The sequence below is a fragment of the Aythya ferina genome, assembly GCF_964211825.1.
Source record: "Aythya ferina genome assembly, chromosome: 6".
NCBI lineage: Eukaryota > Metazoa > Chordata > Aves > Anseriformes > Anatidae > Aythya > Aythya ferina.
In genome coordinates, this window is record NC_140303.1 from 32,859,611 (window position 1) to 32,873,796 (window position 14,186).

The 14,186-nt window shown below is 35.3% G+C and overlaps 1 protein-coding gene across 5 annotated transcripts in view; it reads left to right on the plus strand.

Annotated features, from left to right (window-relative positions):
- Positions 1–14,186, plus strand: part of DPP10 (dipeptidyl peptidase like 10) — a 481,130-nt gene that overhangs the window by 343,883 nt on the left and 123,061 nt on the right. For all 5 annotated transcript variants that reach the window (XM_084523650.1, XM_084523651.1, XM_084523652.1 and 2 more), the window contains exons 4-5: positions 2,049–2,143; positions 12,461–12,535. In XM_084523650.1, coding sequence (XP_084379776.1) covers positions 2,049–2,143; positions 12,461–12,535 — 170 coding nt within the window. The remainder of the gene's footprint in view (positions 1–2,048; positions 2,144–12,460; positions 12,536–14,186) is intronic.

A 14,186-nucleotide genomic window follows, 5' to 3' on the forward strand; every position in this document is an offset into this window, starting at 1 on the left:
TTGTCTTGGTAGGATTTATTAATACAGCTTGGTATTAAAAATCCTGTTAACCAGTTGTACGTGGCATATTAGCTAGAAAAATAGATAATTGAAAAGGAGTTATATCCTGATATTGTTATTTGGACTGGGGTAGTTCATTAGGCTCACCTGCGGACCAAATGTACATCATTCAGAGCACTGTACAAGCAGGGAGCATGAGCATGAGAGTTGTTGATGGCTGTTCAGTGTCTCTGGGTTATACACACCATTTATCACATTCTGGTTTATTCATAACTGGGGACAGCACTTTGGCTAGGCAACTCTATTTTTTTATAATAATATTTAAAAATGGGGAACAAGATTAGGAATGTTCAGTGCTAGCCTACCTTAAAAAAATACGTGCAAAAGAACCTAAAAGAAGTTGCAGAAAGTTTAATATCCTGGGGTAGCCAGTAACCTGAAACCGAAGTAATTTTCTTTAAATTGTTACCTCTTTTCTGTCAAAATTATTTTGAAATCTTTATTTACTAAAGTTTTAAATTTCACACTTCACAATATAATTTTTCTTCCTAAAAAACAGCTCTAATATGTCTGTCCTGAATTCCATCAATCCTACCCCACTTCCCAGCCATAATCTAAAATAGCTTAGTACACTCTTTAAATGAGGCTTCATTAATTTTTCAGAACGTACCAGAGGACTTTCACTAATGCTGTATATCTGGAGCTTCTGTGCAGTCAATTAAAATATAGCTACATTTTTTTTGAATAAGTGAAACATATTTTTATGATAGCATAACCTTTTTCTCCAGTCATGTTTACTTGCTTCTTCATAAAATTCAGGGATCTGTAATGAATTTCTCAGGCATTACTGAGGATTAGCAAACTTCTTTTGTGTTTTCTTTAGGCTTAATTTAGAACTTTTCTTATGCTTTTCACATTTTTATAACCAACTAGTTGCAGTTGATTAAATATACTTATTTTACAAGGGTTTGAAATACAACAAAGAATAAGCATTTGATCTCTTTTTAGAAATAGTGAGAAATTTTGAACCAACTCTTTTTTTTTTTTTTAAATCAAGGTTTATGTAGTTATTGTGCATTATGTACTGTATCATTGCAAATATTTATACAAACAGGAACAAAGCCTTTTTCATAGGAGCCACAATTAACTTAATAATTCACATTTTTTGTCTTTAGTTCAGATGTATTTGATTTTATTTTTTTTCTTATGGAAACTTATAAATCAAGATAAGTGGTAGAAGGAAATATTATGGCAGAGTTCATCCCACAGTGTTTTACATGTTTTACTAACATATTGCTTTAACTTTTCTTTCTTAACACACCACTTATCTGATGATCTGGTGTTCTTTGGCCCAGCCCTAATCACATAGAACACAGACTGTAAAGATATCTATATTCAGATATCTTTACCAATCCAGTTACCAGAGGTACATAATAGTACGGAGGTTTTCTTAGAAATATTTCCAAGGAGGTATGTGAACATGGTGTCCAGCAAAAGGTTTTTGCTTTGCAAAACTTTGGTTTGGTATTCAGCCCTTTAATAGTGAATGTGCTCAGACCTTAAGATTTTAGAGTGGCAGTGATTTCTTGATGGGAGCATTTTTGGGTTCAAGATGTTATTTCATTCACATCAATCCCACTAGTCATGTTGTCACCACATAACATATTTCCATTTAAATGAAATCATATTTTTGAATGAGGTGAACATGCCATAGAGCATAAAATAATACTTTTGAAGCTCATGAGGCCGATCAACAAAACTAGCTATGATATATGCAATTCTTCTCTCAGTCTTGTTTGAAGCTCATGAGGGAGATAACAAAACTCTTTATGAATCATAAAATGGTTTGAGTTGTAGGGGACCTTAAAGATCATGTAGATCCACCTCCCCTGCTATGGGGGTTCCACTAGATTATGGCGTATGCTCTCAGTCTTGTTTGTGTATTGTAATGAAGATATTCTAATGACTTTAGTATGCTTGTTTTCTTTACAGATATTTTATTAAGTACTCAATATGTTTGCTAATTGTTAATGCCTTTGTTGTTGCAGATACAGCAGTGATATATAAAAATAGGAATGGACACGTTATTGAACTGAATGTAGAAACAAATACAACTACATTATTATTGGAAAATACAACTTTTGTAAGTAATACGTTTTATTTCTTGTTGGAAGTCTGCTAGTCTGCTTTTTTTTTTTTTTTTTTTTTTTTCCTCCTGTAACAGTGAGTGTAATTAAAGACTACAGAAACTATAATCTAGAGTAGGTTATATATAAATGGAAAGTATAATCCATGCTTTCTTTGGGCTATTTCAAGGATCATACCTGGTATACGTGCTAGTGAATCTGGCTGAAGTCTTCATAAAATTAGGGAACTCTACCCAAAATTGAGAGCTTTTTCCTGTCAGAAATGGAGAAAAAAGTTCAAAAATCATATGAAAATTTTCCTTTAAGCATTTACATGTATAAAAATATATATAATTTCCTTGTTGTGGTATTCTCTGGTTTACCTGTTCTTCTGTGCTTTAATGTCAGACTAGAGTGTTGGGGATTATTCTTCTTGACCAGTAACTAGTATATACATGAGTGGTTTGCATATGTTTCTGAGTAGCAGTAATTGCTAAGAAATGTTTTATTTCTTAGTCTACATTTCCCTTTTCTTTATGTGGTTAGTTTCAGTGATACCACTTATATCCTACCCTGTAATTCCCATTTATCAGAGCTTTGCAGCATAAATGCATGGCGTGTCAATCAATCCTCCTAAATACTTCATACAGACCACTAGCTGTTATTGCTAATCCCTGTATTTTTAATTTAGAAAAATATTTTGCACCTGCAGACCCAAAACAATGACTCATTTTCATCATAAATCTTTGGCAAAGGCCAAAGATTTTATTCCTGGTTTGTTCCTGGCCTTTGCTGATACAGATTCCTCGTTTCAAAGCATTAAGCCCCTGCTGACTTTTCCTTCTAACTCCTTGAACTAGAAAGGGGAGAGCAGAAGTTTGGGAGAGTGAACTAGACACTGACTTCCCAGATCAATGTAAAAATGAATGAAAAGGGAGGAGAGATTTGAATATTAAGAGTGCATGTGTGAGGCTCCCTCACTGTAAGCTACACCTTTCCATATGCTGGGATGTGCCTCAATGTACTTCCTAGCCCAAAAAAGACTGGCAGACACGAGTAAAAGTGGATGAAAAGGGGAATATCTCTCAAATACAAACCACAAAACATTGAGGAAACGTTTTCCCTCTTACCTGTGTATACCTGTGAGTGCTTTCCTGGCTAAGTAGAGGATTATCTGTGTCAGGCCTACAAATTACCTTTAGCACATAACTTAAATGCAAGTAGCTACGTGGACATCTCTGGCTCTAAAACTTGACTTTAATGACAAGACATGAGTTTCCTCATAAATTAATTCATACATTTTTGGCTGCAAGTGTTTGGCTCATGCAAAGGCTATTGCCAGCATGACAAACTATTCAGGCCATTATGCTAAACCAGTGATGCCAAGTAATGATGGATCAGTATGGACAAGCTGCTTCACGCTGCGAGTGTCTCATCTTGTCAGAAAGTTGCTGTCTGTTGTGTGTGGGGTTTTTTTTTTTTTTTTTTTTTTTTTTTTTTTTTTTTAATGGAGCTGATTCATCCTGAAGTCATGCAGACTGACATAACTGTAGACACTAGGTATCTACACTTAATTAAGTGTGGGAAACTGATCCAAGATGGATAATATTCAAGCAACCATTTAATAATTATCTATGGAACAGAGTCAAATGAAAACGTGTTTTTTCTTGTGAAGCTTCACTCTGTACACAGTCAAAAGCTAAGAGTGTTAGATTTAAATACAGTGGATTTCAGCAGTGACTATTTACATGGAAGTAAAATAAAAAGCTGAAAACAGAGCAGAAGTCTCGGTAAGTTTGTTGGCATATGTTTGGCAGAGAGCAATGGGAAATGTTGCTGTGCTGAGTTGTCTGTCTGTTGAAAAAGGTGGCCAATGATCCTAACAGAAGATCACAATATTACAGAGGCAGACTGTGCATCTGAAACCAAAAGCTGTCCTGTTCTTATAAGGTCCATTGTCCCCAAATTCATACTGCTGAAAGTACTCTTACAAGTTAGACGCCTGGCTCGTTAATCAAACATTTTCCCAACTCAGTGTCACATCTGCTTAATCACTAGTGCATAATTAGAATGGTGCTGGTTTAATGACTCTGCAGAGCTGTCTTATATTAATAAAAAATACAGCACAGATCCAGCATAAGCAGTGGCAGTGCAAGTTCCCTTTTTCTTCCCTATAAAAAGGTTTCAGTTGCGGAACAGTCACCTTTAGATGGGAGTGATTAGCTTATTTTCAGAGTGCATTCCCTCTCCTGTTTGCCGCTGCTCAAGCAGCCCACAGAAGTGGCAGGTTTTTCTTAGTAATGTTGATAATTATCCACTGAAAACCAAACTGCCACAGTGAAGTCATTGCACAGAGAAGGCTAGTAATGTTTCCTTGTCACTACTGACTGGGCAGTGTTTGAACCAGCAGAAGACATTTTCTCCTTTCCTTATTACTAATCCTGTAAAGCAGTCTTCCACTGTGTACAGATCACTGCCTTTGATTTGCATCTTAGAGACTGCCATTTTTTCTGCAAAGTACATTTCTTTTATCCTTCTTTGTGTTGCTTATTGCCTAAAATCAAAAGTACTCCTATTGAAGAGCCTCTAGCAAAAACAAACAAACAAACAAAAAGCAAACTACATTTTTGTTAAAAACTTGTTATATAGAGTGTTATAAAATACAGCTTTTAATTATAACTAGAAGTACCCATGCTCACAGAGAGAAGAAAAGCCAGGGTTTTGACATTCTAACATGCCCATTTGTCTTCCATAGGGAAATACGTATGCAAAGTTCCTGACTTAAAGTATTTTTTTTCCAGTTTCATGAGGATTGATTCAGACAGTAGAAGAAATTACTGCACTTCATTTGCCCTCTTCAAATGGAATCCTTTTCTATAATCAATCTACTAGTGAAACAATCTGACCTTTATATAATTAAACTGCTAGCAAAGCAATCTTATGTGTAACAAAGACAGTGTTATAAGAGAAAGGAGTAGCTTTTAAAGCATGATGACTATCTTTTAGCTTCTCTGGAGGTCATTATTTAAAGACAGGTTTTCTAAACTATACCCGTCCTCTGCCTATTTTCATGTAGTGTATCCCGTTCAAGCTGCCTAATAAATAGTTAATATTCTCAGCCAGCCTCATGTAAATGTTAACAGCTGGAGGCTAGACAGGTCTTCTAGTAGATGGAGCCAAAAAAAGCCCTGGACATTAATCACTGTGTGGCATCCTGATGCTTGCGCTATTGCCTCGATACATGATTACAATATGTTCTCTATCATCTGTCTGAGGTGCCTATCACCATGAGCCTAAGCGACTTGCTTACCAGTTACTGAGCATTTAGCAATACTTTATTGCACATTACAGTTAAACAACAAAGACATTATGCCTCATTTATCTAAGTAATTTCAGAGTTTAACAAATATTTTATTTATATCTTTTGTCATCAATCATTAAATAGAGCCACTAAAGGCAGGTTACCACTTCCTACACAACCTGGCCACAAGACTTGGGTATGCTGTAGAGGAAAGTATGGAGGAAAGGCATGGGAGGTTGTCCATCTGGTCCCTTATGATGCTTCTAGCTCAGCCTCCCTCATCTGTTTTACAAAACAAAACTAAGAAAGCAAATAAAAAGATGAGAGAAAAGGTGGGTAGGGACTGTTCTATGTTCTGTGTCCATATGTGTTGTAACCTCTGAAAGAAGCCTTTAGAAATGTTGCCTTCATATCTTTCTGTTAAAAAAAAAAAAGCCAGAATAATTATGAAAATGGTAAGAACAGTTATTTGTTTGGCCTCACTTCAAGTGTTTTTGTCAGGGATGTATGCAAAAGTAGTCAGATGCCTTGCATGCACTCAGTCCAGAATCCTTGGTCAGAAATGAATCTATCATGACTCCTTTTGCTTTTCCGTTGTAGGTGATGAGAGGTCTGAGTCATCAAATAAGAAGGTTTTGATTTCTTTTTGATACCCAACAATATTCTAGTGTCCAAAATGAAAACAGTTACACTTGTAAAGTCTTGTATTATAATAGCTTTCACCCAGCTGTGTACTTTGGACTCTTCTAAAGCCCAGCCATTGCTGACCTTCTCTCTCCCCTGCTTTCTGTGCCTTTCCATGACTCTTTTAAAGCTCAAGGGGAGACTGCATCTGAGCACACAGCAAGCAAATCCTATTAAGTTGCAAACCTGTTTTCAGGGGCTTGCCAGGACTATACTCTAGAGTGTGTTGTATTGTCATGTTCCTGTGGGCCATCTTTTACACAAGGATGGAGAGAGAAAGATTGCTTCTTGCTGCCTAGTGATGCTGACGGCATCAGAAGGGTGAGCAGAGCAGAAGTAGTCTTGGCTCATGAATCATGATTAGGCTGTGGCAGCCCAGCTGTGAAAACCCTGTGGAAGCCTGGCAGCCAAAAGCCGAGAATGAGCGTTTTAGTATGAACAGAGCTTTTGGCAGGAACTGTTTTGTGCCATTTTATAGAGTGTTCTTCATAAACACCCCTTCTCATTGATAGTCCTCTTTTTGATTTATTTTTTGTTTTGTTGTTGTTTTGTCCCCACACACTCCCTTCTTTTGGTGGGAAAGTCAGTGCAGCATCTTAATGCAATTATAGTTTCTTTGTTGATTAATATAGCCTTAATTGCAAGAGTAGCTTACGTGCTTATATTTTAAGAGTCTTGTATAAGAGATTAATGAAAGGGTGAATAATGGTAAATACATTAAACAACATTATATAACCTCATAAATATTAGTAATTATTGCAACACTGGACATTTTAATGACCCACACATGTTGTAAATAGGTTGTTAGGAACACTGCAACATTATCTCCTCTCTCCCATGCTCCTCTAAATGTTAAATAACCCCATCAGCAAAACCTTTTTAGTAGAGGGGTTTTTATGGGTTAGGGTTTATTGTTGCACTGCACCACTGCACAGAGAGATGGGAAGGGTTTGCCGTCACTGTGGTCTGGTGGTGGCCAGTGGTGTTTGTTCAAGTACAGGAGGCTTTCATGTATAAAATGCAGTGAAGTATGTGCCATACTGTCAGGTTAGGGTAGCTCTATGTGGGACCTCTCTAAAAAAATACCCCTGATATAGAAAATAGTTCAGGGCTAACTATGCCAAAGATGAGGAAAGAGAGGAAAAAAATTATGTGGTCTAGTTATTAGAAGTTATTTTCTACTAGAGAAGCAATGGTGCAAGGCTCTTCATAGATTTGTTTTTGTTTGCTTGTTTGTGTTTTTTTTTTTTTTTTTTTTGTAACCTACAATCCATGTGAAAACTCTTGAGGGGGTTGGTTTATGTTTTTCAGAATGACCAGGATGCCCCCTCTATAGTGTAGGGGTCAGATTGGATTATACTTTAAGTCATGCTCACCTTTTACACTGGATAGGAAACCCGAGTGTTAACAATTACATCATACAGAATCACAGCATTTTTGGAGGTGAACTAAAGGCTCAGGTGACACGGGAAATAATGTGTTATGAAATGTAACCTTGGAAACCCAAGTTTTTCAACATTCTAATTATGATGCGTTTTCCTAATTACAACCAGATTCTCTTCTCTGAGGTCCCCTATTTTTACTGCTACAGGGTTTGCTGTTCTGCTAGGCTCCACTCTTCCCCGCTCTCTCATCTAACCTCCCAGTGGTCCATCTTCTCCTTTCAGTCACAGCAGTGGTAATAGAAGAAAAATCCCATTGCTCCCTTGATTGCTAATACCACTCTAGAAACCTGCTACATGCCATAATCCCTTCTCATTATGCATCTACTGTAATTCTGTCCCATCTGATTCATCTTATGCATTGCCATTTGGTCAAAGCCTGTCTGATAAGTTGAGCTGAATACCTACCAATGAATGCTAATGAACTGTCAAACTTAGGTGTTCAGTTATAACATTAAATTAAAATTCTGATGGAGATACGGGTAGGTGATATAGAAAGATGTATAATGTGCTAGGTAGTAGTATTTCTACCAGCTTTAAAGTGACAGTCTAGAACTTCTGAAATATTTTATCCCGGATGAATAACAAACATTTTAAAAGCCTGAATATGTGTAAAGGGAGTATTAAGCAATAGAGAAGAATAATAATAGTAGTGTGAAAGATGTAAATTTATGGGGAAAGCAGAAATATAAGAAACTGAAACAGAAGGCAGTGTAAAACTAAAGGAAAAAATAGCAACAAATAAATGAATTCAGCAAAAGCAAAAATTTCCTGTAATGAGTTTGAAATATGATGTGTTATTTCACTTAAAACTATCCAAATGAAAATATGAAAGAAGAGTACTATAAAGTGTTTGACAGGTGATAAGGATCCATTCTTATAGCTGTAGGCTAGACCGTCTTCAAGATAGCTTCTATGTTTATGCTCTGTGGCATATTTTTGAAAGTTTTTGAATAAGGGACTGATTTAAATGTTATAGCAGTTTAAATCCACAAGAAGCATAAAAACGACATTTTACAGTAAATGAAAAAAGAAATAAAAGCATGCTTATACTGAGGGGCACTCAATGTAAAGGCTCTTCTATACACAATCATAACAGACATTTCTGTTAATAGCAAAACACACATAAAATGCAAAATTAAAAAAAAAAAAAGACATCAATGCAAAATGTAGACTTGAGAAATGTTCACTGGAATTTTTGTTTCCATTTCAATCACCTGTGCATGGAAAGGTGGAATAATAACCTGTTGCTGGAGGGGGGGAGGAGAGAGGGGGCATTATATTTCTGTGTTGCACAATCTCTTTCATTCCTTTACTTTCACTCTTACTGTCTCAGGCTGTTCTCATACTCTTTTTCTATCCATGCAAAACTACGTTTTGCAAAACTTATTTGGAATCTGGACAAGAGAAGAAATATGGAAAGCTAAAGGGCAAAAGATGCTACCTCCTTTTGCCTCCATTTGACTCATGCCCTTATTATCTTTGTGATATCTTTATCTCAGTGAGACTTGCAGTCATTGCTTGTCCATGAGATCATGCATCACTGTCAGGAAAAAAATTAAAACTCTTATCATATGAAGCATTTATTTCAAAGGAACCTAGAAATTCAGTGTTAAGTATGGTGAGATAAAGCAAGAAGGTAAGAAAAGCAAGAGCAATATGGTGAGAAAAGCAAGAGCAGATACAGGATCATTCTTTCATGTCTGAAAAAGTGAAATGATGTCATATTCAGCAGTCTTGGAAAAAACAGATGACAGATTTGTAAATTAAGAAGGGAAGACTGTACAGGTGAAATGTGACTAATTTAGGGATAACAACAATTCATCTACTCAAAATGTTTTATGCTTGAATACAGCTGATTGCTTTTGTAGGGATTTTATGTCTTGATTTTTATGTCTAGGTAGTACAGCCAAATATAAAGGACGTAAGGAAATTACCTTTCTTTCTTCCTTGTCTTCAGCCTTTCCTCTGTTCTAGTTTGGAAAGAGGATATGGGTGTATACGGAGTGCACAGCGCAGCACAGGGTTGGGTTATCCCATCTGCTAAGCAGCTGATACTGTGCAGTGATGCAGAGAGAAACGAGCCCTGTTTCTGCATCCAGGGACAAATCCTAATTAGCTGTGTTTCTCCCTGTTTCAGTGCTTATTTGTCCAGAGCCACATTTCTTACAGATCAAGAAAAAATAAGCCATAGAGGCAGAATCATAAGGGATAGCATGTAGTCCTGAGGAAGGCTCAATAGCTCCTGACAAAGCAAGAAGCTTGAAAAGTTGCAGATATGCAGACATGACAGTGGAACAAGCATTCTCCAGATTTCTGATAACAAGACACATGAGGTTTTTTAATTCCCACTGTTTCCAATATGATATTTTTCTAACACTTTCTTTAAAATTCAGAGAAAAAAAAAAGTATTCTGGGAAGGGAACAAATCTATGAGGTCAAAGCCTTCACAAACTTATTTTTAATAAATAAATTAATCCCTGTAGCAAACATCCCAATACACTATCTCCTCAGGGTTTCAGCAGTATACATTTATTGGAAGGAAGCAAAGTTTTCTTTTAAATCCATCACCTGGTAATCTTACCTCCTCACTCATGGAGTCGGACTTCTGTTGGTTCATGAAATACCTTAGACATATTTATGGAGGAAAACTGAAATCTGTCTGTCCTTTGTTTTAGTCAGCTCAGTTTCTGAACTTGCTTTCCATGTTAGGCAGGAGGAATGAGTCAGGTGATTTTTGTTTGTTTGTTTTGTTTTTAATCGGAAAGGTTTCTTCTGTGCACACAAGTATGGCATCTGAGTTTATTGCCATGATTTTTCTTGTCTGAAAATAAAACAAAATTTGGTCACTTAAATCCCTCTGAAATTCTGTTTATTTTTTGTAAATTCAGCTTAAAAATAGGTTGAGTATGTTTTTAGGATAGTTTAAAGAAACCAACAGTACTATCAGCCTTAACCATGAACACTTGATTTCTTGTGGTCTTCTAGTTTCTTAAGTGGAATATTAAAAAAGTATAAAATCGCTTTATGATCCTCTTAGCAAGAATAATCCCATTATACCAACAAAATGAAAACTGTTTTACTAAAATCATTACCTGCAATCAAGAGATTATAGCTCATTGGTATTACACTTATACCATGTGTCGAAGGTATTCCTGGAAGCAAACAAAATTTTGCTTGTGAGTGCAAGCTGAATGAACAAGGAAATTTTGAGTGGGATTCAAATTATTTTAAATCCCAAATCCACAAGACTCTACTTGGATAGAGAGTATGTGAGTAGCTCTTCCTGGTGATGCCTGGGACTACCAATACTTTGTAGCTGAGCTATTCAGGTGTTTGCATTAAATGCATCATTATTTTTGTGATGGCATAATCAGTGAATTAAGATTCTTAATAAATGGAGGAAATGGTAAGCACCACATTCCCTGAGAATGCATTTGGAAAGCTGCATGGGTTATATATTGCTTGAGATTGAGGTAGTGGGACTATAATTAATAAACCACCACAAAGCAGAGAAATTTCCCTTCTAAAATTGTTTTCAGTGATGTGACAAGTAAGAGGAATGTTGCTCATAGATTTAGTCTGCTGAAAGATGGTTATCTCATAAAAGTCTCTTTGTACACAGCAGAAATCTATTCTGTGTACATTTTAGATTAAAAAAAAAACTAAAAGCATATTTTTGTCTTCTTTTCTCAAGACTGCAGACTTATCTTCTAAGTTTTGATACTTCCTTGCTCTTATACATGGTTTGTCTTCAAAACTTTTTTTTTTTTCTTCGCCTTTAGATTTCATTTGGATAACTTGGTTCTAATTATGTTACCTAATAACTTGAGTTTAATTTGTACATCAAGATGTGGTGTCTTCCAAACTTATTGGAAGATTAGACTTTGTTTTGTTGTTTAGGAGTAGCTCAGCTACTATAAATATATTGGTCTGTGATTGTTGGTTAGTGCACTTTACACCCTTGTTGAATTCATTAGATTAGCAGTGGGATTAGGCTAAACAGAACAGGATGCTTAAGAACCAAAATCGGGGAAAGTATTCAAAGAGGGGATAGGTGTTGTTTCACACAGCTATTTGTATGCTTTTATCTTGTATCTTTATGGATCTGTTTGTTTGTTTGTTTGTTTTTGTGTGTGTGTTTTTCTGCATCTATTATTTCCATTTTTTACTTCTTCCTTTCCCTCTTCTTCTTCAGACCTGTCTCAAGATTAATTTAAAATTATTTGCTGCATTGCCCTTTAGAGCCCATTCTTATCTTCCTTTTACATTAGATGCATTAAGTTCTTTCCAATGTCAACATTACTCCTTGATTAAATTACAAGCCTGAATTCAATTGGGTGTCATGTAATCTTGGCTAGATATAAAGCAATGTTAGTTTTATAATGGTACCTTATGTTCCACTTTACTTTCCACTAAGCATTTTACTTCTTATAAGAAAAAGAATTTTTCTTTAGTGAAAGTTGTCGTGAAAAATTTTTATGTATGTGGTATTGGAAGAAAAGCAACAGAGACATATTGCAGACCTTTTTTGTATGTTATCTTTAAGATTAACCTAGTGATGAATCTCCCTTATAATCATTCCTGAAGTACATACCAACCAAAGCATTTTCCTTCATCCTCTGTAAATGAATTGGTTTTTATCCTTAAGCTTAGTGCCTGCAATCAAGACTAGAAACTCATCAGATTTTTAATTCATAGTTAGTGTTGAAGCCAGATTGATCTGTCACCATTTTACCCATACTAGCCTAGACTAAGAATTATTGGAGTACTTCTTTTGTGAAAATTAAGTAGGTTTTACTAATCAGAACTCTTCTGAATGGGGAGTTCTTAAATTAATGGTAAGAGAATTTGAAAAAAACAATCATTCTTTCTGTAAACTCACTGTAATTGTTACTTCTTTTTAGGTAACTTTCAAAGCATCAAGATACTCAGTTTCACCAGACTTAAGATTTGTTCTTCTTGCATATGATATAAAACAGGTAAGCCAACTGTTCATTTTTAAACGAGCCTTTAAAGGAAAACTCTGAACTCCTAGTTTATTTTGTATGCAATTCCACATAACATAATTTGATTCAATGACTTAATATCTCTTTCCCTAACTTTCTAGTGAAATGATGGTAAAGTGAAGTATGATGGTAAAGTGTGTATGTATGATGGTAATGTGTGTATGTGTCCCTCAAACTGTTGTGTTACAAGCTGATTATGTGAAAGCCTGTCCTCTGATACTCCTTCCTGTTTCATACAGCTGCTTGTGTCATTTATGAGCTATACTTAAAATAAATAAATAAATAAATAAATAATAATCTAGACTGTTTCAAGTCCAACAATTTTTATCACTGGCTTCAGTAATCTGAGAGATTTTGAAGTATACTAAATTGTTTTTTTAAAAAAAGTTTCAATGGGTAATACTACATTCAGGTTTTGAAAATAAATCTTGGAATACAATAAAAAATGAAAATGGTTTTATGAATTTCCTCTATGCATATAAGTGTTCATATAAAAAGTGCTAGTAAAATGTTTTTTTTTTTTATTTTTTTCAATTTTAGAACGTTGAACTTCACAATTACCCATTAATACTTGTTACGTTAATATCAGAAGTCAATGCTCAGAAATAAATAAATAAAAAAAAAGATTACCATTATTGTGTTAGATTACAATATAGTCTTTTACTTAATGTTTCGTGTCAGTAAATGATATGGTATCTGTCTCTTGATCATTAAAATTCTTAGAACAATAAAATATTCATTTTTCAGGTTAGGGTACAAATCTTTCCAGCCTCTGCTAACATTGATTTATTGACCCGTGTATCTGCAGCTTTAATAATTATATCTGCAAACTAAAAAATATGCTGAAACCTAATCTGAAATATTCTAGAGGTCTTAAGGTAAAATGATTCATTTATTTAGGACTGGAATGGAGTAGGTGATTTTCTACTGATTCTAGTGGATTGTAGATGAAACTCTTATAGTGTGTGTTGACAAATAAGCAGGAAATAGCGGCTGCTGTTCGGTTCACTGGTTTTGTTTGAGGAGGGTTCCAGTTTTATTATTGCCGGAAAAAAACTTTCTCCTTGCTGTTTCCCTTCCTCATTGTTTCTTATTATGTGCAAGAATTTATTAATCCCTCATACTATTGTAATTTCCCTATTTGTTATATTCTGATTTTTGTTTTGGATGGGTTTGGTTGATTGAGATTTTCTTAGTAATTGTATGTATAGCTGATATAGAAATATGGCAAATCATGAAGATATCCATCACTTCTTATTACATCTAAATGCAGTTGCATCAGTGCTGAATCTCTGCCCCTCAGTAAAGATGATCCACTGGCATGCAAAGAATTCTCAATGCGTGCTGATTATGTAACTTGGCAGTCAAACTCCCTTTCCATATTTCCATAAGGAAATAAATTTTTAATTCCTTTTACAGTCCAGTTTCTGGAACATACATATAGGGATAAGGTTTGAAGCATTTATATTTTGCATCTAGCCATCTTCTTTGCTCAATTATATTGATGAGAAATAGCTAAAATGGGAATGGAACCGAATTTGGCAAACAGCATGTACTTGTAGTCCTGGTTGGCTTTGGATGAGGCTTGTGTTGCTTACTCCTGAGTGCTCCAGCTGGTCTCATG